The following is a 25,417-nucleotide window of genomic DNA, read 5'->3' on the forward strand; positions in this document are numbered from 1 at the left end:
TATGGAATCGCGCGCCCCGCACTGAGGAACCAGATTCAGACACCAAGCAGGCGCCTGCAATGGGGAGAATGGCGTGATTTGGCAGCTGATAGTCCAAATGGTGCATTTGTCTCGGATGCTTCTGGATGATCCGGTCTTGCGTCTACAATAAATTGCCGCCTACTTCCACAAAATAGGGACTCCGGTCGGCGTAGGGCCTCTCTTATCCGGCGCCCCATCAACGGAACGGGCCGGCCATTCAGCCGGATCGGCAACCCGCCGATCACTCCGCGCGGCACCCCTTCACTGTCTATCGTAACGTCACCACAAACGAGCCATCGTCCTGCCTATCTTCCAGCAGTCCGTACCGAGGACTCTGGACTGAGAAATTGAGAACGGTCGTTGCGATTGCCTGATACGCCCTGATCAGCGTGCCCAGGTGATCTGCAACTTTGTCTCCATGCTCCCTGCGGACGGTTCCTCGAAGGATTGATGCATTGTCATCGAAGTCGCGTATGCAGTTGTAGATGTCCTGAACGACACTTCGCGCTGCAGCGTCAAGGTCTACACTTGACGAACGCATCGTGATGGGTATGAGGTTTCCATACGCTCCGTCTCGCTGGAGACAAGTTAGCGTTCGAGGACTGCCGAGTAGAGATCTTGGTGAGTAGAGCGCGAGTAGGACAATTTCCTGGGCCTGAGTAAGACGCAAGAAGCCGGGTGACTCGCTTACCAGTTCCTTCTTGAGTGAGAACAGCTCATTGATGCTGTACAGCGCCCACTGCAGTTAGTTGGGTTTTACACAGTCCTCGGGGTCGGACAAATCCAGGAACTCACAGGATCAGTAGCTTGTTCACACTGAGGCCCATGGCTGCCAGTTCTGCGGATTCGAGGATGTCTTCCGGAAGCGATATCCCATTCAGGATTCTGTCTCCGGTTAACATAATACTCTGCTGGCTGGAGCACACACCGTTACAGGATCATAAACCTACCTAGAGAGATCCAGCATCACGTCTACTGACGAGGTCCTCAGGCGCCATGAATAGAACTGCTCCACAGTCGGCACCTTCCCGGATAACCTCCATCTATACTCCGTCACACACGCTTCCATGTACTCCTTCAGGTGTTTGAACAGCTCGTGCCTCTGAGCCAGACCGCAGCGCTCACAGATCCGAGCACCCACCTCAGCAAAGCTCCCACATACCCTGGTCGGTGCCTTTGGTTCCACGGCGCCAGGCTCATCGAGACCGAGATGATGCTTCACAAAGGCAACAGATTGTCGGCAGTACTCCTCAGCGGCCAGCCCGTCCGAGGAGGCAGAGGCACCGTCGATGGCATCGTCCCAGAGGAACAGCCAGACGCAATAGAAGGCCACTGCCTCGAGGACAGCGTACGGCGCGGCTGGGAACCATCTGAGCGGCCTAGTCAGCAAAACCGAGACGAAGCGCCTCTCCAAGACCTGTAACAGTGACAGGAACGGCACAATACCCAGAGGCAAAGAGCCCGATATCCGCGGCTTTCACCTTGACCAAGACCCGCTCATTTGCAATCAGCCCTTCCAGCCTTGCATCAACCGCCCGCTTTGCTTGCTCGTAGAGGGCGTTTATGCCCTGGTGCCAATCAGCGAACGCGGGGCGGAGGTCAGGTATGCGAAGCTGCTGGCTGCAGAGGGAGTGTGCCGAGACAGCCGACTCCGGATGGTTGCCCTCTAGCTCCATGTGTGCCGCAGTAGTTATCCGGCCGAAGGGTGAGTCCCATATTATGTGGGTGGGCAGGTTGGGACGGCAACCAGTGAGAAAAGGAGGTGAGAGAGAGCGGGGGCAACTCCACACTGCACCTGCAAGACGATGCCCGATGGCCGGATTTCCTCCATGGGTCGCCTGCAACAAGTACACTCACATCACACATTCATAAAAGGCACCTTAGGGGAGCCTTCGGAAAGTTAATGTGACTGCCATTCGACTGCCTCGCCCAGATGCTGATGAGAACCGGGAAACTAGCCCGACTCTCTAAAACCGCCTACACCGTTTACCTAGGTGCCTAGAGCAAGAAACCGCGAGCAAAACGGCGATGATGGCACAGATAAGGGTACCTTTGCAGGTTGTACCACAGCGACCGTTACGCCAGCCCAATGCCCGATGCAGCGGAAAGACCAATGAGTAGGAAAAAGTTGGAAAGATCAGGACAAAAGAACAGAAAATCCCCCGGTATCTTCAAACGCCTCCCATATGCAACCGCACTTATACCTCTATTCACCCATGATGCCGTTGTCAACAACAGGTTGAGTGCGCCGAGGTGATGCAAGTCCGAGCTCCAGAAGGGTACAGTCACTGAAGAAGGGGGACGAGCGAAAAATCAGCAAAATGTATGAAGGCAAGCGTCGTGACGTGATGCAGTCGGAATAACATAATACAGATAGGTGATGCACCTTAGGTGTGACGAGACAAGTCCGATGCTTGCGTATGCCGCACTCATAATCTTCGAGTCTTCGAGCAACAAGCGCCTAAACGGTGATCAGGTGCGCCGGTCCTCGATGACACGGTGCGGATCAAGCGGAATGCGAACCGGCACCGTTGCTCTCTCCATTCGCAATCGCTTCCGAGTTGAAGCCCGAATCACCCTCATCGCTATGGCTCTGCTCGACCTTCTCGCCAGTGGCTGTGTCGACGAAGTTGTCACCCGCAATGACCACCTCGCGGTCGCGGATGCGGCGCATCAGCTCAAAGAAGCGCGAGTTCTTGAACTTGTCCGAGTCGTCGTCGATGACCGAATTGACGATTTCGCCAGCGGCGCGCGCAAGCTCGTCCTCGGAGCGCTTCTTGTCTTGCTCCTGCGCGATCTTCTCGAGGTCGGCGTCAATCACCTTCATCTCCTCGGCGGTGGGCGGCGTGACCACGCGCTTCGATTCGGCGCGCGGGCCGTGCTCAGCCATCCACTGGTCCTGAGCTTTGATGAACTCGGTGTTAGCGAGCTTCTGCTTCTCTTCCCAGTCGGCGGACTGATCGACGAAGACGTCGTCATATTCGTCGAAGGCGCGGTTGAATGCCTCGTCGTCGATCAAAGCCGCATTGTCCTGCAAGGGGCCAACTTGAGCCTGTTCCTGGGTGCCTGCGTTCATGACTGGGCCGTGGAAGGGGAGAAGAGCGGGAGGCGCACCGCCGAGCATAGGCGCGCCAAAGGGAGCCGACTGAAGACGCATGGCCGGGTTCATCAGATGGTTCGGCATCGCAGTGCCCGGGCCAGCCGCACCAGGAGCGACCTGCATGCGCGCGAACTGATTAACCCACTCCTGGTGAGAGTCGCTACCAATCAGAGGAGAAGCCAGACGAGCAGCAGGAGCGCTAGGACCAGCATAACCCATCGACATAGGGGTACCGACGGCGGGAGGACCGTAGGCCGGAGCGCCAGGGGCGTGGTGACCGATCGGAGCGACGGTGGTCATATGCAAGCCGGGATTGAAGGTCGCGTCCATGGGAGCGCCGCCCTCCTGGAAGTTTCCGAAGGCCATCTCGGCGGCGCCATGGTCGACGGGGAGTTGGGAGCGGAAAGCCTGCTTGGCAAAGGTGCGAGGTCAGCGACGCGTTGCGCCAGAGGAGCTGGGGACTTCAAGCACTCACATTGCCCGGGCCGGCCTGCGGCGCATTGACAAGGCGATCCTGGTGGATGGTGCGATCGCGGTCCGCATGCGCTAGAAGATCCTTGGCGCCGTTGGAAGGGCCACACATGTTGTCTGCCATTTTGAATAGGAATGAAGCGAGTCTTGGTTGAAGCGGTGTTTCTTCGAGTTTGTACTCTGCACAAGCAAGAGATTTGACTTGGTTGCTTTCAGTCAGAGGACGGAGGAGTAAGTGTTGTTTGAGAAGCCGAGGTTCATGGCCGGTGTTGGGAGCCGGAGCCGAAGACTATATAGCGGCCGCGTCGGTGAGGAGAAATAGAATGCAGGAACAATAAGAGGCATATCTATTGTGTGAATGTTGCGGAGGCTATTCGCAGTTCGGACCCGCTTCCATCCCGTGTTTGTGTGGTCGCCGCCGGAATCGCCATGGGGGTTCGTGATGTAGAATCTGGGTGTCGTCCGCAGATGTCCAAGGTGGTTGCAAGAGATGTGGATAAGCTTGTGACCGAGGGGCAAGACAGGGCTGGATATGGGTGCGGGGCGGCATAATGTGGAGATTTCGGTGAGCCCCTGTTATTCCGCTGCACACCGTGGTTCACCTTGAATTTCAGGCCAGCTGGACAACAACTGGAGTGCACAAGACGGCCGGAGCTCTGCGCGACGGCGGAACCCGTTTCTCGGCGTTCCAATTCACAGCCAACCCCTCGAATCCGAATAGGCGACTCTGAATTTCGAATAAGGAAGAATAGCAGTGCGCATCAGCTGTGTTTGTTTTTCGAATTAACAGAAACCCAGGGACTGCTTTCACAATGGTGTGCAGCCCTCTCCGGTCCCCTCTGCTCCGCTGACAGGAGCCCCTTGGGGAGGCCATGCTAAGCAGCTCATTCTAGGCAGCGGGAACGCAAGTTATCGCCAACTCCGGCCACGATGATATGATTGTACGTCTCCTTCGATGCCCGGGCCTATCCTCGAACGCACCCACCTTTCCTCCCCTGTCTTTCATCCCATCCCGGAACCACGAGACCTTCAAGGCCGGACGACGTGATCTGACACGACGCAGCACGATGCGGTCCTCGACTACTATGGCCGGAGGTTAGCGACCTGCTCCTCAGACCGCACCATCAAGATCTTCGAGATAGAAGGCGAGACACAACGGCTTACCGAAACACTGAAGGGGTATGTGGGAACACTGGATGAGGGGGGAAGCGAACCAAAGCTCACGATGAATCCGCTAGACACGACGGCGCCGTGTGGTGCGTCTCGTGGGCGCACCCCAAGTACGGCAATATCCTCGCGAGCGCGGGGTACGACGGGAAGGTGCTGATCTGGCGCGAAATGAACGGGGCGTGGCAGCGCATCTTCGACTTCGCGCTCCACAAGGCCAGCGTCAACGTCGTCTCCTGGTCGCCCCACGAGGCGGGCTGCCTGCTCGCGTGCGCGTCATCGGACGGCAACGTCAGCGTGCTCGAGTTCAAGGACAACAGCTGGGAGCACAGCATCTTCCACGCTCACGGGCTCGGCGTCAACTCGGTCTCGTGGGCGCCCGCCACCAACCCGGGCAGCATCGTCAGCAGCAAGCCGAGCCCCAAGTCGACGGGCAACCGGCGCTTCGTCACGGGCGGGTCGGACAACACGCTCAAGATCTGGGTCTTCGACCCGGCCACCAACGGGTACAAGCTCGAGCGGGAGCCGCTGACGGGCCACACGGACTGGGTGCGTGACGTGGCGTGGAGCCCGACCGTGCTGCAAAAGAGCTACATCGCGAGCGCGTCGCAGGACCGGACCGTGCGCATTTGGACCAGCGACCCGGCCAACCCGCTGCAGTGGAACTGCAAGGTGCTCAATTTCGAGGCCGCTGTCTGGCGCGTGAGCTGGTCGCTGAGCGGGAACGTCCTTGCGGCCAGCGGCGGCGACAACAAGGTGACGCTGTGGAAGGAGAATCTCAAGGGCGAGTGGGAATGTGTAAAGACCATCGAGGAGTAATGCGGGCTTAGGGGAAGGTTGGCTCAGGCGTTCACGGTTCGGACGGTACGGAAACTAATGCAGTCTGGATTTATTCCATTTCTTTGCCCTATGTCGTCGTCGTCGTCGCCGTGATCATGGTCTTGGATAGAATGGCGATACGGATGTGTTCTGGGGACGCTGAAATTCCGGGATTCCAAGGTACCTAGGCCCCTGAACCATCAATGGATTGCTACGGCTAAGAAGTGAGGTATGTCTATATTGACGGGTGTACGGAATATCTCTGGAGGAGTTCGATGTCCGCTGCTTGCTTGTTTGACCAACAGGGCTCCCTAATAAGGTACTCATCGTCAACCGGCAAACGTCAGCCCCCCAACAGCCGCCATCAGCACGGTAACCGCAACCATCAGCAGTCCTTCCCCACCCATACCCCGATTCCATGCTCCCAACGCAGCAGCAGCAGCAGCTGATGATGTACTAGTCACAGCGCCCCCAGTCCCAGTCCTGGTTTCGGTTCCCGTCGTCGTAGCCCCGCCGTCCTCGTCCTCCCCCGACCTCATGACAACCCAGATCTCCCCCGTCGCGTCGCTCGACACAAACAGTCGCTCTCCGCTGCTATCAAACGCCAATCCAGCCGGCCGGAGACACCCGCCGTCGGGACGACAAGCCGACAGATCGGGGCTCGTGAGCACGTCGTGCGCCGCCGAGACGCTGTCGCTCTGCTCGACCGGCTCGCCCGTGTCCGGGTTGAACTCCACGTACGACAGCTTGTAGCCGGCGGGGTGGTCCCTGTTCCAGCTGCCGTGGAACGAGACGAAGGCGCGCGAGGCGTTGGAGGGCTGGAACTTGATGTCCAGGGGCGCCATGTGCGCTCGGAAGGTCAGGCGGGGCGAGACGCTGCGCTGGGCGCAGGTGGTGTCGTTGAGGGTGGCGTTGCTGTCGAGCGAGAACTGGCTGCCGACGGTGAGGTCGTTGAGGGACGGGAAGTCGGTCGTGTTCCAGAGGGCGAAGCACGAAGGGTAGCCGTAGTTGGCGCCCAGCGCGGAGGTGTCGTTGAGGAAGCCGTGGAAGTTGAGCTCCTCGCCCGGGTTGTCCTCGTGGATGTCCCGGCCGAGGCGCGAGATGTCGTCGGCGCTGTTCTCGACCGACCAGATGCCGCCGGTGAGAGGGTGCTCGGCGACGCCGACAGAGTTGCGCAGCCCCCAGCCGATAAGCAGGCCGTCGGTGGGGTAGTTGTAAGCGGTGTCGGTCGCGTTGGAGATGTTGTAGGCGCGGATCTGCGAGATGCCCGAGGATTGCTGCGCGGCAAGGTCGTCCAAGTTGGCCGCGCTGCCGCGGGAGACGAGCAGCAGACCAGGCACTTTGCGGGAGAGCAGGAGCGTTCTCGTGACATGCCCGCGGCCAGGGTTGGTCATGTTGGAAACCAGGCGCTGCTGCTGGCTGCTCACGCTGGCGGCATCGGGGTCGTAACTGTGGCTGCGAACCTCCTCCTCGGTTGAGACGTAAAGGGTCCTGCCATCCTCTGACAACTCCAGGCCGTGGAAGAGCTGATTTCGGAGTGTGAGCGTGCGCACATGCTCTAGGCGAGACGGTCACTCATCTTGCATACCTCCCTGTCCACTAACACGGTCGTGTTGCCATTGACTGACATGCATGTGCCCCCGTCGTCTGCGAACGTCAAGCGGCTGACCCCCACGCCTTGCTCAACCACCAGCAGCCCGCCATTGCTGTCGAACTTCATGCTGCGGGGACGGGTGAGGCCCGTGGCGATCAGTTGGGCCTTCCATCCCTTAGCCACGACTGGTGGTGAATACGACGGTGTCAGAACGGTTGCGCATGTTGTTGACGATGCACTGGTCGTTGCCGCCGTGGTGGTAGTGGTACTGGTCTGTGCCTCTGCAGTGTAGTAACCCAGCAGCAGCACAACAGCTGCCGCTCGCCTCATCAGACTGTTCATCGTGCGATTCAATGCGTTTGTGCGAAACCGGTGTGCCAATGCGCATGGACGAACATGGAGCGAGAAGAACAGTGGCTCTTATACACAGCAGAACGGTAGTAGTAACTGTCTGAAATGAGATGTGATGATGTAAACCTTGGTCAGCCTGATGCCTTAGATCCTGGGCGCCTAGCGTTGCCACGCGCTGTTGGAGGATCGAGTCTCTCCTAACAAGTCCTAGGCCTCCAGCCATGATTCGTTGCCGCAGTCGCAGTCAAGACTTCGTGAAGGAAGGTGTGAGGTACGCTGTAACCGAGTGCTACCGGAAAGAGTATCCGAGGTCCGTGTTTTGTCTCAATGCATATGATATGTGCAGTATCCGCGCATCGGTATCTGTATACTTGGTTTACCACTACCTACTTGTAATCATCTGATTGTCCCCGTCGAATCTGTGTAGGTGATTGAGACGGAAGCTTTTAAGCGCGCATCTGTCGCGAATGACAACGTTGGAGCGCTGGTGATTCCCGGTCTTGTTATTGCATTGAGAATTTGGGATATTACCTGGTAGTAGATTAGCTATTTCCCCATTTGATACATATTTTGCTATTAGCATTGACTTACCCCGGATCTTCGACGTGGGAGCTGCGGGGGGGTGACACCGCCGTCGGGTATCGGATCCCAGTTCCATCATGACCCTTGAATCACCCTACGGGGTTAGTGTTACGGTAGGAGACTCGGATATCGCGGATGCTCTAGATCTCCTTCACGAAGAGGGACCTAAGGTTATCACACTTCAGTCGGGAAATATTGGGGCTGGCGCAGTCCTGCTACCATGCCAAGTCATTTTCTTCGATGCCCAGAGCCTGTTGGAACTGTAGCAAGGGACCAAGTACAGTACAACCCACGGGTACTCCACGGCAAACTGTGCGTATGTAGTAGAATGTACAGGAATCAACACATTGTCCGCTCCCTTCTATGCGCGCAGTCATCCAGTTCCTTTACATGCCAGGGGAGACGAGCGTGCCCTGCTCCCTCGCATTGTGATCCCAACCGCCAGCCAAAGCCGCACCACCGTTCTCCTGGGCGAATTTCTGCATGCGCGCCTCCAGCTCCGGCCGGAAGTGGCGGATCAGACCCTGAATGGGCCATGCGAAGGCTTCACCAAGAGCTAGCAAGACGACACTGTCAGCACCGGCTGAGACATTTTTAGTGGAGGGGGGCAAAAACCTACCGCAAATTGTGTGGCCTTCGACCTGCTTGGTCAGCTCCTGCAGCATATCGATCTCGCGCTCGCGGCCCATGCCCTTCTCGAAGCGCTGCATGATCTGCTCTGTCCACTTGCTGCCCTCGCGGCAGGGGGTGCACTGGCCGCAGGACTCGTGGCGGTAGAAGTGGCTGAGGCGGGAGATGGCGCGCACCACATCGGTGCTTTTGTCCATGACGATGACGGCCGCGGTGCCCATCCCTGACTGGCTGTCCTTGAGCGCGTCGAAGTCCATCAATTGGTCGTCGCAGATGTGCTTGGGCAGAATCGGCGTCGACGAGCCGCCCGGGATGACGGCGAGGAGGTTGTCCCACCCGCCGCGCACACCACCGCAGTGCTTTTCGATCAGCTCGCGCAGAGGAATGCTCATCTCCTCCTCGACCGTGCACGGGTTGTTGACGTGACCGCTGATGGAGTAGAGTTTGGTGCCCTGGTTGCGCTCGCGGCCGAAGCCTGCGAACCAGCTGCCACCGCGACGGCAGATGGTGGGTGCTACGGCGACAGTCTCAACGTTGGCGACGGTCGACGGGCAGCCAAACAGGCCGACGGCGGCGGGGAAGGGCGGCTTGAGGCGGGGCTTGCCGGGCTTGCCCTCGAGGGACTCAATCAAGCTGGTCTCCTCACCACAGACGTAGGCACCGGCACCGCGGTGAATGTAGACGTCAAAGTCGTAGCCGGAACCGCAGGCGTTCTTGCCGATCAGACCCTCGGCATAGGCCTCATTGATCGCGTTTTGTAGGACGGCGGCCTCCTGGATGAACTCGCCACGGATGTAGATGTAGGCGGCCGTGGCATTCATGGCACGCCCGGCAACCAAACAACCCTCGACCAGCTTGTGGGGGTCCTTGCGCATGATCTCGCGGTCCTTGCAGGTGCCTGGCTCACCTTCGTCGGCGTTGACCACCAGGTATCTCGGCTTGTTGTCCTTGTCCCAGTCCTTGAAGTTCATGAACGACTGCGCGGAACAACAGAAGTCAGCCATGATGCCAATCGACGCACAACGTCGGAGAGACAGCACACACCCATTTCAGCCCCGAGGGAAAGCCAGCTCCACCACGCCCGCGCAGGCCGGACGCCTTGATCTCGCCGATGATCCAGTCGTGCCCCTTGAGAATGATCTCCTTGGTCTTGTGCCAGTCGCCCATCTTCTTAGCGTGCTTGAGGTCGGGCGGATAGCGGCCGTAGAGGTTCTGGAAGATGCGGTCTTGGTCCCGTAGTCCGCCGTAGGTGCGCTTCGGGGCGTCCTGGACCGTAGCGAACGAGCGACATTGCGGCGATGTCGCGCTGGAAACGGCGCTCGAAATTGTCCTCGCCGACGCCTTGGTCGGCACCGCAGTACGTGACAGCATGGCAAGTGTTCTCTGCTCGGCAGAGCAGAGGTATGGGATGCCAATTGGCCGGGATCCGGAGATTGTGGTTTTCGTGGATCGAGGTGAGGTTAACTTCCGAGTTGCCGCCCTGGAGCATTGGCAGCTTTGGTTTGGTTTAGGATTGCGCCGATTGGGTGGTCCGGGAGCCGGGTGGGGTTCTGCTGTGTGGGGCGGCTGCCAAAACCCGCGAAGAGTGGGCCTTTCAGTACGGATTACACTACAGCGACCAAGCCCCCAGAAGCTGACACTAACAGTAACGCGCTCAACTTGCTCAAGCAACTCCCTCAACCTCCCACTTTCTCAACATCTCTGGGGGCTGAGAAGGCCACGACTTGGTCGTGTCTCCCAGCAACGTGATGTACGGCCAAATACTGTTCCCGCCCTCCCCGTAACCGCCAGCCGCCAAACAAAGCCAACGCAAGGAAGAGCAGAAAAGCAGAATGTCCTCCAAACGACACTCGATCCTCCCGCCGGTCTCGCAGTCCGGACCCAAACCGCCCGTGCACTTCTCCTCCTCCATAACGATTGCCGACTCGGCGCTTCTCACCGGAACCAACCTGATCGTCATCCATGGCGAGAGCGTCATACACCCGCGCGCCAAGCTCGATTCCCTCGCGGGCCGTATTACTGTCGGCCGGCGATGCATCGTACACGAGCGGGCTACATTAGGAGCGGTGGGAACATCAGGGAAGATAACAGAGGCAGCGGTCACGCTGGGAGAGTATGTGACCGTCGAGGTCGGGGCGTCAATCGAGGCCGGGGAGACGGTTATTGGGGAGGGAACGGTAGTGGGCGTCGGGGCAAGGGTCGGGGCTGGTGCCGTTGTTGGGAAGGTTAGTGCTGCGCTTCAAGATGCTCGTGGAGGGAGGCATTGGGAGAGATGTGATTGAAGCTTACTGACTTGGACATGATCATAGCACTGCACCCTTACACCGCATACGGAGATCGCGGCGGGCGAGGTAGTGCCCGACTTCACCGTCGTCTACTCCAACGGGATGAGGAGAACAGACAAGCGTGGGGTGGCCGAGCTGAAGAATAAGGGGCAGGCGAGGCAGATTGATGTCCTAAGGAGGATGATACCCAGTAATCCGGCGAAGTTTGCTTAGGTTCGGTTGCTTTCAAGATACCCCAAATGCGATATTACAGATTTCGTGTCTCCTTGGTTTCGTCATCGCCGATAGAACGCTAGTACTCGTACAATACCATCCTCCCTGACCATTTTCCGTTGACCCAGAACAGTGAATAGGCGTATATCTATGTCTTCGTCCCATGGACCTCCCCGCTTGCTCGCCGCAAAGCCTTCCAAAGTCTCAGCTCCCGCTGCATCTGCTGCACCCGAGGGCTCGCTATGCCGTTGACATCACAAGGTCCGTATCTTCATCCACTCGCTCGTTCCCAGCCCCAGGTTAAGACCGTTCTCGGCCCACCACCGCCGGACCTTCGTCTGATCGCCCAGGGAGTCCTCCAACGCCTCCTCGACATCCATCGTCTTGTACTCAACCTTATTGCCCTTGCGTCCGCCCATCCCGGGCAGCTCCCCGTGCGCGTACTTCCGCCACCACTCCAGCACCGGGATATGCGCGTGAAATGTCGCCTCGATCAGGATCTGATTGTCAAACTGCAGCTTGTCATCGCCTCTCAACTGCCGCCAGAGGTCCAGCACCTTGACCTGTCCCCATCTGCTGGCCATCTTGCACACAGCATCCTGATGGCCCACGGGAATGCCGCTCTCCTCCCACCAGCGTATGACCGCGAGCTGGCCCCACTGCGCTGCCGCCAGCAACGACCTCCCGGGCTTGAGCACGATAGTGGGGTCCTGCATGCTCGTCTCGCGCCACCACTCCAGCACATGCACGTGGCCCTTGGAGCTGGCCATCTCGAGCGCCTGCTCGTCGTACTTGAGGGGCAGGCCGGAGCGGCGCCACCAGTCCAGCACGTGGATGAAGCCGCGGCCGGAGGCGTTGTTGAGCGCCTCGGCGTCGTACTGTTTCTCGAGGAAGGACGGCGAGCGCGCCCACCAGTCGAGGATGTCGGTGCGGCCGTAATACGCTGAGGCCTTGGTCGGGATGGTCTTACCGTCGAAACACTTGAAGATGTGGGGGAGGTTGGACTCGATGTAGGTCAATACCCCGGTAAGGGAGAACTTGAAGATAAGGTGGACGGCCAGGGCGGAGAGGTCGTGGAAGGTCGTGGGTGCCTGTGCGAGCTTGTCGCAGACGGCCTTGGTGTTGGCAGTGAGGAGGGTCCATTCGAGGTCGTGCATGAACACCTGGAGCGGATCGTTGGGGTCTTTGGGCTCGCGCCGCCACCCTTGGCTGGTGGGCATCTCCAGGGTGGTGAAGACACCGAGGCAGGTTGCCAGCTCCCAGTCGTTGGTGAATTCGAAGATCATGCTCCAGATCTCGGGCGGCAGGGTGCTCCTTGCCTTGGTGGAAATCGCTGGGGATGCGCCTGGGTGAGCGCTGACCTCGACATCGTGGCCCAGCTTGAGAAAGTCTGCCTGGTTCTTGATGATACCGAGGAGCTCGGTGAAGCCGTCCCACTCGACGATGCGCTTGGGATGGGCGCTGTTGTCGTAGTGCCAGAGAATCGGCGGCATGACCCTGATCCATCCCCATTTTCGATGCAGTTTACTCATCTGCCGCTTGGTGACGGGGTTCTCCCACATCTGCGTGCTCATTCCGGGGATCATCAAGATTCTCTTGGAAGCGTCCCAGCTCCGCAAAACCTCAAGCAACAGCGTGTCGGAGATTCCGCACATCATCTTGGCAAGGTTGTCCGCATCGATGGGCGCAAGCACGAGCAAGTCGGTCCACTCTACGAGCTCGGACGCTTGTTGTTGACAAGACTCAATGTCCTTAAGTCTTGAACCATCTCCGGCGCCCAGTCTCAAACTCCGATTTTGTACTGCTAGTATCTCCTGCGCCAGCCGGTGGGTCATCTCGTCCACTACGGCTCGGGTTGTGATCTGCGTCTCTTTAGACAGGCGGACAGCGATGGCCTCAGCAAAGGCAACATCGCGTGGGCCATTGGAGGCAACAAGCAGATGCAGTGAGCGCGGGCGCTGTGCCTCGTTGAGCGAGATGCTCGACGACGCCCTGTCAATCGCTGGTTGGTGGCTAAGGCTCAATAACCGGGGAGTGGGGAAAGCTTCTGACATTCTCTTGCCTGCGTTCTTCCAAAGAGCCAATCCGTTGGATGTTGCAACGTTAACGCAAAATGCTGACAACCGTCGTGGGCTGGTTTGTCCGACCAGGTGGTGGTCCACGTGTACTGGGTCGATGTTTGTATGGCTGTATGGCTATGCTCGTGTATTGCAGACTTATCCCTTTCCTTTCTTAAGGTTGGCAGATGCAAAGAGCCATGTAGCGCATGAGATTTTATTGTTGTTTGGTTGCAGCCCGACTTCGTGAAATCGCCCCCAATACGGAATCACCCAACGTCATGCCGGACGAAGGCCAAATGCTCTGTGGACCGTGCCAGAGGACGGCGGCGCACTGGCCGGCACTGTTTCTGTCCGCTAAGCACAGCGCTTGCATCTTCCAAGCTTCTTGATCAAACAAACGAGAAATGGAAGCCGACCTGAACTAGCGTTGAATTTTATCCCAGATGCGTTTTCTACCAACTACATTGAATTAAAGTTATGAGGCGCCCATAGATGCTGACTGCGATTCGACGAACCTCCCAGCTTTAGATGGTCAGCCGAATCAGGTACTGTGTACGGGCTATGCATGTAACGCATGCATTCCAGCTATATATTACAGGTAGCAAGGGACTTACGTTGCTTTAAGGTACAGTATCAAGTAAGTCAAGTCTAGAAGTTAAAGAAATTCCCATCCATTAAGTACCCGTAGGCAATGCTCGATGTAGTGTACCATCTAACCCAGAGGTTTAATAGGTTAGTACTGTAAGTTAAGAATGAAAGATCGCTAATAACATAGGCACCTGGTAGGTACCTTAGGTACAGACCCGAGGTAAGGTAAAATACATATTACACCATATCTACATTGATACACCGCGGCATCTCCGTCCCGACTTACACCCTTTCTTTCATGCTTGTTACATCAGTAGACGTGACACCTGGCGGGCTCGTGTGGCCCTAGATCATTTACGACCCCGGGCCACCTGGTAGGTAAGGTAATCAGCCCATCTGTCAAAAAATTCAGCACCCTGCAGACCGCCATGGCCAATGCAGGTACGGATTACATGCATCATTTCGCAGGGAAGAAAAGGTGGGGTGTGCGCAACCGTTCCGAAACTTGCATTACCTTCGTAAGTTACGCCGCACCTCACTGCTTGGATCCCATATAAATGATCTTGAAATGGCAGATGTAGGAACCTTTACCGCAGCCCGTCCAACTATGCTATGCAACCGAGATTGGATGAGCTCCGCTACCGTATCAAGTTTGTTTTTAACGCCATACAAACTTCTTGTTTCGAAGTTCGACGCTTATCAGGGACGCAGGCATTTTGCATCCCGGCCAATGTCTGTATGTATTTATTGTACGGAAATTTGTATTGTATTGTACAGTACATTCATACATATGTACGTAGTACGGAGTTACGGATTACTCCACTCAGGTAGACCCGCAGTGCGCTGTCCCGTCGACCCCCTAAATCGACCGTATGCCCATTTTATTTCTACCGTAATTTTTCGGCTTAGCGCCTTCAGATGAAACTCAAAGTTTTGCAACAAAGCTACATTGCGGCCACCCCCTTAAAAACTCTCTTTTGTCTAACCATAACGGCTTGCTGATTCGTTTCCAGTTGCACGCAATTAGTTGAGAATGCATAACCTCTTCGGTTTCGTTGCATTCTTGAGCGATTCAGCCAGTTCTGGGCTCTCTGGCATTTCCATGCGTTTGCCAATTCATCTCGTCAACTTGAACTTAAAGTTTTCGGTCCATGTTCTGCGTGGTAGATGTGCAAGGGTTAGGGATATGTATGTAAAAACTTGGGCTAGCAATTAGAAAAGCGATCCTCTATATTGCTAAGCGATTCAGCCAGTCCTGGGCTCTCTGGCAAATTTGCATGCATATTCCAGTCTTGCGTCTGGTCTTTCGTCCATTTTGTGATTTGAACGGTCGGGTGTGCAGGTAACTTTGCTGCAAAGCTTGGTGGGAAGTGAATTTGCAGCGCTAATCCGAAAGAAATACGGTCGGTTTAGAGAGGTCGTGTCCCGACTGCGGGAGTAGCCAAAGCCAGCAGGAATGTCGGGAGTCGGATCGAGTTCCAGCCGAACAACCTGAGCAGGTCTTAAGAGATGTGATCTGGAGCAGTGATGCCGTCATTGTTTCCCAGACAATATTAATGAGCTAGGCTCTATAGCAAGCTGATCAACGAATGAAATCTCGATTTCTGGAAAACTCATTCCATGTTGGGCCGGTTCGGCGGGGTTAAGGTTTAAACCCGAGCATCTTCCTCATCGCCGCAGGGCCAGGCTTGCTACCAACACTATCAGCATTATTATCGCTACTAAGGCAGTTCTAACTCGATCGTATCTCTAAGGGAAAGGGCAGTATAGGGGGTTCTGGAAACAATGAGACCTTTGGTATGTGGTTGTTCGCAGGCACAAACAGGACTGAAGCGTCCATCCTAGGATGGAAGGTTGGTGGGTTAAATATTGTGCGATGCAAGTCCGAATAGCGGGCTCTACAGAGCGGTGCAACAGGGATGAGCTCTCGAGGGCTCTTACACACTTGATGAATTGGATGTGTCGGGCCGCGTCCGTGCGAGACTAATACGAATACGTATTCGTCGCAGCTTAAGATCCGGCTAAGATAAAGTTACCTTACACTGAGCGCCGGATGTCAACACAAGGACCTCACCAAACGATTACGGATCTGATGAGCTATACTACGCCCGAATCCATCGAGTGTCCATCATGGATTCTCACCCACGGCGCGCCGTGGTCATTGCACACAGTCCCGACATCAGGCGCAGCAGGCAGTCTCAGAACGGTTGCTAGAAAAGACCTGAGGTGACAAACTTTCGAGTTGTCACTCTGCGGCCCCACCCTCTGACTGCTAACGTTAACGATTAGTGGCCTACAGATGAGCTTACGATAGGGCAATGCCCCTTTGCCCAGGCTTCTGGAGCTTTAACCCTTCCAGAATCCGGATAGATCATAGCGCTGTCTCACATGTGACATCGAGTGAAAGCGCCGAGTTCCAGACATTCAACACGCAGCTAACAATGTCTCCTGCTCCATGAGATTCCGGTCTCTCAAGAGATGCGGATCCCCACAGACAACCGAGCGGAGGACACCGACCAGTCCAAGTTTCTCTCCGAGTCCACTTTACCACCACCCTAGCTCTTCCAGGACCTCAGAACTCATCCTAGAGGCTCTCTATATCCTCACAGATGACCTAGCAACGATTTTATAGAGTCAACGTCTTGGATAGAGAGTCAGTAAATGCGGAGAAGGTCGCAAAAAGGGGCTGTTTCGGGTAGAAGTCAAGGACACGCGGCCCCCGATCGTGTTTTCGCCTTGTTCCTGGCTCCTTAGCCACTTGAGCACCAAGGGGACATCCACTGCAGCTTATGTAAGCTTGTCTAGCTGTTGGGAGCCTCCTTGAGCTTGCTATAATATAGATGTTTCCGAAGCTAGGTTGGGCAGGGATATGTGGGGTGGGGGTGGGGGGGGGGGGGCTGAGGGGGAGGAGAGAGGGTGCCGCTTTTACGTTCGAGTTTCTGCTTGGGCACTTGGCTTGCAAGTTGTTTTGGATGCTGAAACGGTGTAAATGGTCCAGCTGTGGAGTCAGATGGACTCTCTATTCGGGAGGGGAGGGAGTAGAAGAGCGACTCAGGTCGTGGGAGGTGAAGGTGCGCTGGGAGCTCTGACATGTGACGCGCTCTGCCTTTCGCTATTGTGCAACCTCCGCCGGTTTCCTTGCTTTGTTTGGCAATGGAAAGCGCCGTCGATGGTGCTGCTCCGGGGGTGGTTGTAATGCTGTTAGGGGGTCCGGTGTGCTGGTGAATGGTGGTTTTGCTCGATCACCCGGCCTGGGGTTCCTTACTCGCAACGCTATAGACACGCAACACTCTTGTGGCATCTCCCATTTCCCCTCCTTGACTTCTTCTTGTCATGATTCTTCTACGACAGCTATTGGGCCACGGATGAGAGAGAAGCAAGGGGCCCTCGATTTCCCTCCCCCACACCAGTGTTGCTCAACAACGATCTCGATCAATCATGGAGGGCAATGTGACAAGCACGGCCAAGCATAGATCAGTTAAAAGGTCTGTAGAAGTAGCGGCCAGGGCCAGATTCATACCATCTCGAGTTTCAACAGAGCTTCCCTGACCACTTATTAGCATAATTAGAAAAGAGTGTGCTCTTACCTGCCTTTACGAATTCTCCTCTATACTCCCATCATGAGTATATCCCTTGTCCCTCAACTACGCTTAAATTCGTGGACCAATGGGGACCCTGCTCCCCGTACGTCGCCAGCTGCGACAGATGCCGATCAGTGCGTGGACCAGCCCCCCGCGTCTAGCGTTGCCCACACAGTCATAACAGTCATACCTTTGCTTTTCCAGCACGTCACATCTCCACCAGCACTTTACAGTGGGGTTGACACCTGTCAAAAGTCCCCCAAATCCTAAAGCCCCTACTAATAAGAAGTACAGACTTCTAGCATCGTAGTTCCTCCCCATATGGGACGCCCAAGAGTACATCAGAGACTACATCAACAGCGACTGGCTCAACCACGCCAATGTCATGCACATAGACTGCAGTTTTACCTTAACACAACTGCGGAATGTCGGGTCGCTCCCGGAAACCGAGGGCAGGCAAGTCTGCCGGCGGCTAGCTAATCCGAGTGCCCTTCATCCAAGAGGAAGTTAGCGATGGACTCTGGGAGAGACTCACCGGGGAAGCCAGCCGCGGCGACAACAACGGCGACGGCAGAGACGAGGATACTTGGGTTAGGGTGCACAGCACAGCAGACAGGACCAGAGGAAACGCAACACTCCCCCGCGCCGCCATCACCGGCTCCTTTGGCACCGAAGGATGCCTCAACGTCAGGTGGATGTGGGCGACCGTAAACAAGTCGGCCCAGGCAGCGGCGGCAAAGGTATTCGGACTGCGGCCACGGCGGGGGGATGTACCAAAAAGAAGAACAAGCAATTGTAGCTTCTGTCCCGGCAATTGCGCTGCTGCTGCCGCCGCCACCATTGCCGCGTGCCGCCCGCTAAACGACGTCAGGGGTGCCAACAATCAGTACGACGACGGCGAAGAGAGGTCTAACTTCTGGCAGCGCCAGGGTTCGGAACCGTCCAGCTTGCGCATGCCACAGCACTCTGTTATCGATTGCGAATACTGTCCCGCCGCGGGAGATCGCACCGTGACGTCGTCGGAGACTGACCAATCAACCGCGGTGTCGAAACGTACAATGAACCTTGTGTACAAGCTGTGCGGTGTTTGCTGTTAGATACTGCGGTGGTATGGGCGGGGTGCCGATGGACCAAACCTTTGACGGGTATGGGGGAGTTCCGCTTCGGTAGCGATTCGGTGAGAAATGGTGCATCGGAGGGAGGGTACCAGTCGTTTCGTGATCGATAGATGACGCGCGGAGTGGAGGTGGTTCTAGGCTTCCGCTTACGTTTTAGTGCTTAATCGTAGTGTTGAATAGGATGTGAGTTTCGATCAATGATTCATGATGCACTGCCAGGGAGTAAACTGTCTGTTGAGGTCATGGTCGAGCAGAGGGAGATCGGAAGAGGGACAGAGGGAAGACCGGGAGAGAGCCAGACGGCCCAGGCCGCCAGGCGAGACCTGGAGAGGAACAGAGGGGAGAATCAGATACAATAGCAACACAGGGGTGGTTGACTCAAAGCTCTGCTGCGTGCTAATGCACTCGATCGGCGTCGTACGCGGTGTCTACCCAAGACAAGCAGGCAATGCCCAGGGTGTTTGACGTGAAGGCCAGACCTCGACCATGTAACGACATGAATCACCTTGACCACACATCTCGATGGGGTCGAGCATGCCATTGTTGATGACGCGGCGACTGAGGAAGGCGTTTCCGAATGTGTCTTTGATCGTGCTGATGGTACGGCTTATACGTGCACGATAGGTGGTCGGTGATAAGTCAAGTGGGCCTCGCGCCAAGACTCCAGACAATATTCGGAGTGGGTCATCAGCCCCCCACAAGTAAAGTACTGTGCAATCGCCCGCCTTCCCGTATCCACCGGCAATGTTCAGAATCGTATGGCATGAGCACGGATTCCCGTGTCTCCTTCCTTTTATCACCGATTTTTCGCTCGAGATTTGCCATTGCAACAAGTGGGAAAGCAACGGTGCAAGCTGTCTACGCTATTGTTTACTAATGTGGTACTGTAACCGTATACTATCCGTAGGGCTGAAGGTCAGTCAAGCTCATTGGTTAAATTAGACGGGATCGCCTGACACTGTGGTGGAGCAAATCTCAATTGGCAGGCTTGGCACCTCACCTTGCGCAATTTAAGTCCCGTCGAGGTGGATCCTTGCCATCGCAGACATCACTGACTCGCTGGATTGCTCCAGGCCTTTTGTTGAAGATTCAGAAGAGAGTCGCAGAGTAGCAAAGTCCAGCTGACGGAACCAATCGCCAAAGGATGCCGTAGACTACTAGGTAGTAACTACAGGTAAGCTTGAAGGCAGCACTGGGCTTCGTCCAGCGCCAAGGTGACGAGTCGCTCTACATTCCGGAGATTCGGCCGGGAAGGCTGATTGGCCGGGGGAGGTGCTAGGAAGATGTGACAGCGGGAGATGGAAACCCATACCCAGCAGGGCTGTCTACACGTACAGTACAGTACACGTACATACAACGGTAGAACTTGAAACTTGAGACGTACCCCATGTCAAGTGAATGACCCATGTGAGTGGTCGCCCCGACTGCCACGACAGGCTGCCCGGGTTTGCTGCGGTGCTGGCCACAACGTCAGTTGGCACTGTCACCTTGTAATTGCGCAGGTAGATACCCCGACAGCGTAGCGCCGAACTGCAGGGAACTGGGATTGCGATAGAGTGCCGGGAAGGAGAAACAGTCGTCATGACTGCAGGGCATTGACGTTGGCGACTTTTCGCAACGAATCGCTTGTGCGGCAATGCTTCGCGGGGCGTACGACCGTTAGCCTTGCTGGGATATTGGGTGATACAGCGACGATCCCGTTTTCCACCGGTCCGGAGAGGGCTTGCACAGGCCTTCTCGGGCGCTCTTGAGCGATGCCAGGCCAGTACCTAAGGTAACATGCATGTATGCGCCTGCAATGAGAGCTCAGGAGAGGTATGTGGTGTGTCCATGCTCCCCCTGGTCAGAATACCAGAGGCCCATCCACATACAAGTCAAGGGCCAGGTCTATCTCCGCTTTTTGACCGAGCGGAGGCACGGTATGGAAAAGACGTGACCACCACAGTAAATCACTTGGCGCTTGGCGTCTTTGTGCCGGGTAGCCGCGTCGAGTCTTCGTGTCTCGCCTGTGTGCGACCTGCTTGGTTGGCGTTGCAGTCTACCGTAGATCTGCGTCTCCTTACGCCAAACAAAGTGGTGGTACCTCAAAGTGGTGGTACCCCCGCTCCCCCGATACCTCACAAGCACCTGCAAGAACGACAACAGAAAGCGGAAGGAGGCTCGGAGACGACCACCTGCTCTGTTGAAGCAACTTAGCTACAATCCCAACCCGTCTACCACCCCCAAGAAACTGCCCCTGGCACCGCTCAACAGCCCATCGACGTCCACTCCGGCAAGGTATTTCTCGCTCACCCCGTTATTGACCCTCCTATTCAACAGCTCCTTTAATTCCCACCGCCACTGCTTCACCTCGCCCTTGGTCACAGCCCTCGCCTCTTTCTCCCTTTGCTTTTTCCCGCTGCCCCGTCCCTTCCATGAGCCAGCCTGCTCCAGCTCGTCGGGATCATACTCGACGCCGAGCTCCTCAGCGGCCTGCTTCATCCAGGTGTCTTCTTTCGCCCCCTTCTCTTTCGCAAGCGTCGTCTCGGTAATCTTCTTGGATAGCTCGACCCGTGGCCGGAGGTGGGACACGAGCCTTCGGTTGATGTCGATTGTCTGCAGGCCGACCGCGGCGCTCGCCAACTTTGACCTGGAGGTGTGGGCGGCAGCGGTGGCGTGGACTTTGGCAATCAACCGCTGCGTGGGTACCGCCTCCTTTGGTCCGCACAGGAGGATGGACACCCCCGAGTTGGCGGCTCGCGCAGTGCGGCCGGAGCGATGAACGTAGTCGTCGGCGGAACGCGGCACATGGTAGTGGATGACAAGGTCGATGTTGGGGATGTCGAGACCTCGGGCGGCGACGTCGGTTGCGATCAGCACCGACGAGGCTTGCTTGTCCGGGTTGTCGGCTTTGAAGCGTTCAATCGAGCGCAGTCGGGCTTTCTGCTCCATGTCGGAGTGTAGGGCAAACGCAGGGATATTGAGGTTTTGCAAGAAGGGTGTCAGGCGGCGGACGGTATTAATGGAATTCGTGAAGACGAGGGCGCGTCGGGTAGGTTGGAGGAGGAGGACGGCGTAAAGGTAGAGGTCTTTCTCTAGGTCGCCGCACTGTATCAGGCCTTCTTTGAGGTTCTCGGCCATTTGCGAGACAGGGTTGGTGTCTAGGAACTTTGGTTGGGCTTCGCGGAAATTGAGGCGCTTGAGAAGGTATTCGAGGGACTCGGCTTCACCCATGAGGTTGTAGCGGGCTTTCCCGGCTAGCTTCTGTTGCAGTGCTTTGTTGAACGTGGCCGAGAAAACCAGGGTCTGTCGGTGGTGGCCTGGCGCCGTGGCCTGGACTGAGCTGTCCTCCGAGCTGTCGTGGTCCTCGTCTACCGGTGCAGATCTGTCGAGGGCTTTTAGGATTTCTTCGGCTTCCTTAAAGTGGCCGTCTTGAAGAAGCCGGTCAGCTTCGTCCACAACCAGAAAGCGAATACCTCTGAGCGCCGAGAGCACCGAATCGCTTGTGCTCATGACCTCCCACATCCGCCCAGGCGTTCCAATGACGATGTCCGCTCTCTCAAGTTGTCGCTGTTGTTTCTGCACGGCGAGTCCGCCGGTGACCGAGCAGATGTAGGGCGAGGTGCTGAGTCCGGCGCAGAGTTGTTTGAGGTGATCCGTGATCTGGTGTGCAAGCTCTCGGGTGGGCGACAGGATCAGGGCGATGGGTTGCCTTTTCCCTCCGGCCCGGTTACCGACCGCCTGTGTATCGGCCAGCCAGTTCTCGACGATGGGAATTCCGAAGGCTAGAGTCTTCCCTGAACCGGTTGCTGCCTTTCCAATGAGGTCGTGGCCGTTGAGGACGTGGGGAATGGCTTGGGACTGAATCGCTGTTGGCTTGGTGAATTTGAGGCGGGCCAGCGCTGTTAGCATCTGCGAAGAGAGACCGATTGGGCCCCATTCGGACATTGGGACACCTTCCGTGTCCGCCTCGACCTCTGCAATGTCCGTGGCTTGCGCAAACACATTGGGTTCAAGTTCAGGGTCAGCCTTCGCTGGTTGAGCAGCGGCTGGCACCTTCTCCTTCTCCTTCCTTTCTTTCCTCTCTGCCCTTCCCTCCGAGCCCGGCCCGAGAAGCTCAGACCCCGTTCCAGAAACCGCAGGCACGCCCAGCCCAGCAGATGCAGGTGGTGGCTCTGCACCTTCTGCAGCAACGTCCCCAAACCCCTCGAACTCTGAGTCCTCGCCGGAATCCGACTCGGTCGTTGCAGCCACCTGTGACTCAGTGTCAGCAAGAGCTGGTGCAGGCAGGCGCCAAAGAAGCAGGCGCACAGGTGAAAGAGCTGACTGATCCCGGGGGTTGAGGCCTGGTCGGGACTCACAAACTTGACTGTATTGCCTTCCCGCACAACGTCAACACCTTTCACCTCTTCCAGACCGTAGAATCCCTCGGCATCATCGAACATCTCTGGGATCTCCACCTGCTTCCATGCCAGCGAATCAACACTGGTCACCCGCTTCGTTTCACTGGTCTTTTGACGTTTAGAGCTGACCGCCGGCGCCTTGCCGCGCTTGCCATGCCCTTCTGACCGTTTCCGCTTCTTGTCAACGGCCATTTTGTGGCAGAAAGATTTTATGATTTGGATCGTTGACAGCGGAGTCTCGCAAATGTCGATGGCGGTGGCGAGATGAAGGCTTGCCCACTGCCCTTTCCGGATGATCAATTTTTCACCACATGTGTTCCGCCCAGTCAGACGACACCGCGGCGCTCACCAACCGCCGCGTAGAAATCAGCTGAAATTGACGGCAAAACAGGGTTATCGGCAGCAACTATTCCCTAAGTCCAGTTTCTCCAAACTCTGGCGTGAACCAAGCAATGTGTATGTGTTCTGTGCAGTACGTAGTACCTCCAGGTTGGTCCTCGGTTCTGAGATCGTCATGCTGCAGGTGTCAATGCGGCGACCCACTGCTGCATAGCGTAACGGTAGTACTGTATTGTCATTGTACGGATTACGGATACAGTACGGGGCAAAAGTCATGTCACGTGGCCGAGTCACGCCTTCGTATTGTGCAATACGGAATACCCCAGCCCCTTACCGCTAACATGCCCCAGACTTAGGTACAATACATCCGATACGTATCGTTACCCACAGTAAGACTGGAAGTCGTACGGAGTACTGTACCGCTACACGATGCTCCCTCATACCGCCATAACCCGACTAGGTCGCTGTAGACCAAACCTTGGACAAGCGAATACTGACAACGCAACTAACGGCTGGAAGTTAGTGGTCAGGTTTTGGGCTCTGCTCAGTGTGACTATGGAAGAATACTAGTGGTATACGCGGTATGTGTTGACTTGAAGGTGCGATCTTGCGCTACTGGGTAAAGCGGAAATTTGTGGCTAGGGTTATATATGGTAGATCCCTCTGAAAGAGGGTTAGATGAAGGTACGAGCATCCGTAGCGGGGTCCGAGTCCTGCCCTGACTCCTGGCGCGAGGTTTGCAAGTCAAAGTGTGTCCTACAGTATTACCAGCACCGCCACTCATTAGCTCCGCGCAGGAGGTAAAAGCACCCGTGATCACCTTCGCAAGATGGGGAAGTCGTCCAAAGACAAGCGCGATGCCTACTATCGGCTCGCAAAAGAGCAGGGTTGGCGGGCAAGAAGCGCATTTAAGCTGCTACAGCTTGATGAGGGTGAGTGGAACAACCCGCGTGCTCCGTTCAGGTCGCTGACACTGGCGCTTGCAGAGTTCAATCTTTTCGAGAACGTAACTCGGGTGGTTGATCTATGCGCCGCTCCTGGCAGCTGGTCCCAAGTACTCTCTAGGGTGCTTATCAAAGGCGAGAAGTTTGGCCGCTGCGCATGGCAAGACCGGGAAGCCAAGTTCCGCCAGCACATGTTCAACGTTGTCCCTTTAGATCCATCCGCAGAGCAGCGGAAGGCGGTCGCGGCGGATGACAGGCCGACAAAGGACAACTTCAGCTCCCGGAGAGATGTTAAGATAGTCTCTATTGATCTCCAGCCCATCAGCCCGCTTCCCGGCATCATCACCCTCCGAGCCGACATCACCCACCCTGCCACTGTTCCTCTCCTCCTCAAGGCGCTGGACCCGAACTATGACCCCAACAGCATGGACCAAAAGGCTTCGCAGCCCGTCGACCTTGTGATCAGCGATGGCGCCCCTGACGTCACGGGCTTGCATGACCTCGACATTTACGTGCAATCTCAGTTGCTCTTCGCCGCGCTCAACCTCGCGCTGTGCGTGCTGAAACCCGGTGGGAAGTTCGTTGCCAAGATTTTCAGGGGCCGCAATGTTGATCTCCTCTACGCGCAACTCAAGATCTTTTTTGAGAAGGTCTACGTCGCGAAGCCCCGGTCGTCTCGCGCGAGCAGTGTCGAGGCTTTCATTGTTTGCATCAACTTTCAGCCACCCGAGAGTTTCAAAGCCAGCTTGGAGGAGCCGCTGGGCGCCGGCAGCAGGTTGCCCGAGACGCTGGCGCAGGAAACCGCAGCATCACCCATTGCCGCCCCGGTGTTGATGCAGAACCAGGAGACCGGGGCTTGGGATTCCGCACCCTCACGGTTACAGGGTGCAGACGAGAACGGGATCTGTGACGTGGAGGTAGAGGACCTTTCCTCCGAACCGCGTCGCAAGGACATTCGCTGGATCGCTCCCTTCGTGGCATGTGGCGATCTCTCAGCCTTCGACTCGGATGCTTCCTACAAGCTCCCTGTGGACCACGTCTCACTCGACCCGGTCCAGCCGCCCACGGCACCGCCCTACAAACGCGCGATCGAGCTGAGACGCGCCAACGGCGGGGCGTACGGAAAACCGCCCGGGAGATAAATGCGCATAACCGAATGGAAGTTTTATTTC

General features: G+C 56.6%; 9 protein-coding genes across 9 annotated transcripts; 3 read left to right on the forward strand and 6 right to left on the reverse strand.

Moving 5' to 3' along the window:
* Nucleotides 1-154: 154 nt before the first annotated feature.
* On the reverse strand, nucleotides 155-1,761 carry B0T15DRAFT_539985 (isoprenoid synthase domain-containing protein). The gene is made up of 5 exons (XM_062869765.1): nucleotides 1,468-1,761; nucleotides 972-1,391; nucleotides 817-906; nucleotides 713-746; nucleotides 155-598 (listed from the first exon to the last, which is right to left on the reverse strand). The coding sequence occupies exons 1-5, from the start codon at nucleotides 1,695-1,697 to the stop codon at nucleotides 290-292; spliced, it is 1,083 nt and encodes a 360-aa protein (XP_062719154.1). The 5' UTR covers nucleotides 1,698-1,761; the 3' UTR covers nucleotides 155-289.
* Nucleotides 1,762-2,527: 766 nt separating this feature from the next.
* On the reverse strand, nucleotides 2,528-3,716 carry B0T15DRAFT_513566 (uncharacterized protein; the record flags this gene model as incomplete). The annotated part of the gene is made up of 2 exons (XM_062868048.1): nucleotides 2,528-3,529; nucleotides 3,597-3,716. The coding sequence occupies 2 exons, from the start codon at nucleotides 3,714-3,716 to the stop codon at nucleotides 2,528-2,530; spliced, it is 1,122 nt and encodes a 373-aa protein (XP_062719155.1).
* Nucleotides 3,717-4,211: 495 nt separating this feature from the next.
* Nucleotides 4,212-5,801, forward strand: B0T15DRAFT_539992 (WD40-repeat-containing domain protein). The gene is made up of 4 exons (XM_062869766.1): nucleotides 4,212-4,407; nucleotides 4,486-4,533; nucleotides 4,656-4,771; nucleotides 4,831-5,801. The coding sequence occupies exons 1-4, from the start codon at nucleotides 4,405-4,407 to the stop codon at nucleotides 5,576-5,578; spliced, it is 915 nt and encodes a 304-aa protein (XP_062719156.1). The 5' UTR covers nucleotides 4,212-4,404; the 3' UTR covers nucleotides 5,579-5,801.
* Nucleotides 5,743-7,709, reverse strand: B0T15DRAFT_272761 (uncharacterized protein). The gene is made up of 2 exons (XM_062863483.1): nucleotides 7,167-7,709; nucleotides 5,743-7,104 (listed from the first exon to the last, which is right to left on the reverse strand). Exons 1-2 carry the CDS (start codon nucleotides 7,512-7,514, stop codon nucleotides 5,908-5,910), a joined length of 1,545 nt encoding a protein of 514 aa, XP_062719157.1. The 5' UTR covers nucleotides 7,515-7,709; the 3' UTR covers nucleotides 5,743-5,907.
* A 414-nt stretch (nucleotides 7,710-8,123) lies between these two features.
* On the reverse strand, nucleotides 8,124-10,225 carry B0T15DRAFT_539998 (uncharacterized protein). The gene is made up of 3 exons (XM_062869767.1): nucleotides 9,780-10,225; nucleotides 8,725-9,712; nucleotides 8,124-8,661 (listed from the first exon to the last, which is right to left on the reverse strand). Exons 1-3 carry the CDS (start codon nucleotides 10,104-10,106, stop codon nucleotides 8,492-8,494), a joined length of 1,485 nt encoding a protein of 494 aa, XP_062719158.1. The 5' UTR covers nucleotides 10,107-10,225; the 3' UTR covers nucleotides 8,124-8,491.
* Nucleotides 10,226-10,567: 342 nt separating this feature from the next.
* B0T15DRAFT_495938 (trimeric LpxA-like protein) lies at nucleotides 10,568-11,233 on the forward strand (the record flags this gene model as incomplete). Its single annotated transcript, XM_062867134.1, has 2 exons — nucleotides 10,568-10,960; nucleotides 11,045-11,233. The coding sequence occupies 2 exons, from the start codon at nucleotides 10,568-10,570 to the stop codon at nucleotides 11,231-11,233; spliced, it is 582 nt and encodes a 193-aa protein (XP_062719159.1).
* A 94-nt stretch (nucleotides 11,234-11,327) lies between these two features.
* Nucleotides 11,328-13,393, reverse strand: B0T15DRAFT_272873 (flavoprotein). The gene has a single exon (XM_062863484.1). It carries the CDS (start codon nucleotides 13,285-13,287, stop codon nucleotides 11,488-11,490), a length of 1,800 nt encoding a protein of 599 aa, XP_062719160.1. The 5' UTR covers nucleotides 13,288-13,393; the 3' UTR covers nucleotides 11,328-11,487.
* Nucleotides 13,394-20,399: 7,006 nt separating this feature from the next.
* B0T15DRAFT_272937 (P-loop containing nucleoside triphosphate hydrolase protein) lies at nucleotides 20,400-23,261 on the reverse strand. Its single transcript, XM_062863485.1, has 2 exons — nucleotides 22,921-23,261; nucleotides 20,400-22,813 (listed from the first exon to the last, which is right to left on the reverse strand). Exons 1-2 carry the CDS (start codon nucleotides 23,152-23,154, stop codon nucleotides 20,777-20,779), a joined length of 2,271 nt encoding a protein of 756 aa, XP_062719161.1. The 5' UTR covers nucleotides 23,155-23,261; the 3' UTR covers nucleotides 20,400-20,776.
* Nucleotides 23,262-24,130: 869 nt separating this feature from the next.
* Nucleotides 24,131-25,387, forward strand: B0T15DRAFT_513572 (FtsJ-like methyltransferase-domain-containing protein; the record flags this gene model as incomplete). Its single annotated transcript, XM_062868049.1, has 2 exons — nucleotides 24,131-24,233; nucleotides 24,288-25,387. The coding sequence occupies 2 exons, from the start codon at nucleotides 24,131-24,133 to the stop codon at nucleotides 25,385-25,387; spliced, it is 1,203 nt and encodes a 400-aa protein (XP_062719162.1).
* Between the last annotated feature and the right edge of the window lie 30 nt (nucleotides 25,388-25,417).

Source organism: Chaetomium strumarium, assembly GCF_033439665.1.
Source record: "Chaetomium strumarium strain CBS 333.67 chromosome Unknown B0T15scaffold_6, whole genome shotgun sequence".
NCBI classification, from domain to species: Eukaryota; Fungi; Ascomycota; class Sordariomycetes; order Sordariales; family Chaetomiaceae; genus Chaetomium; species Chaetomium strumarium.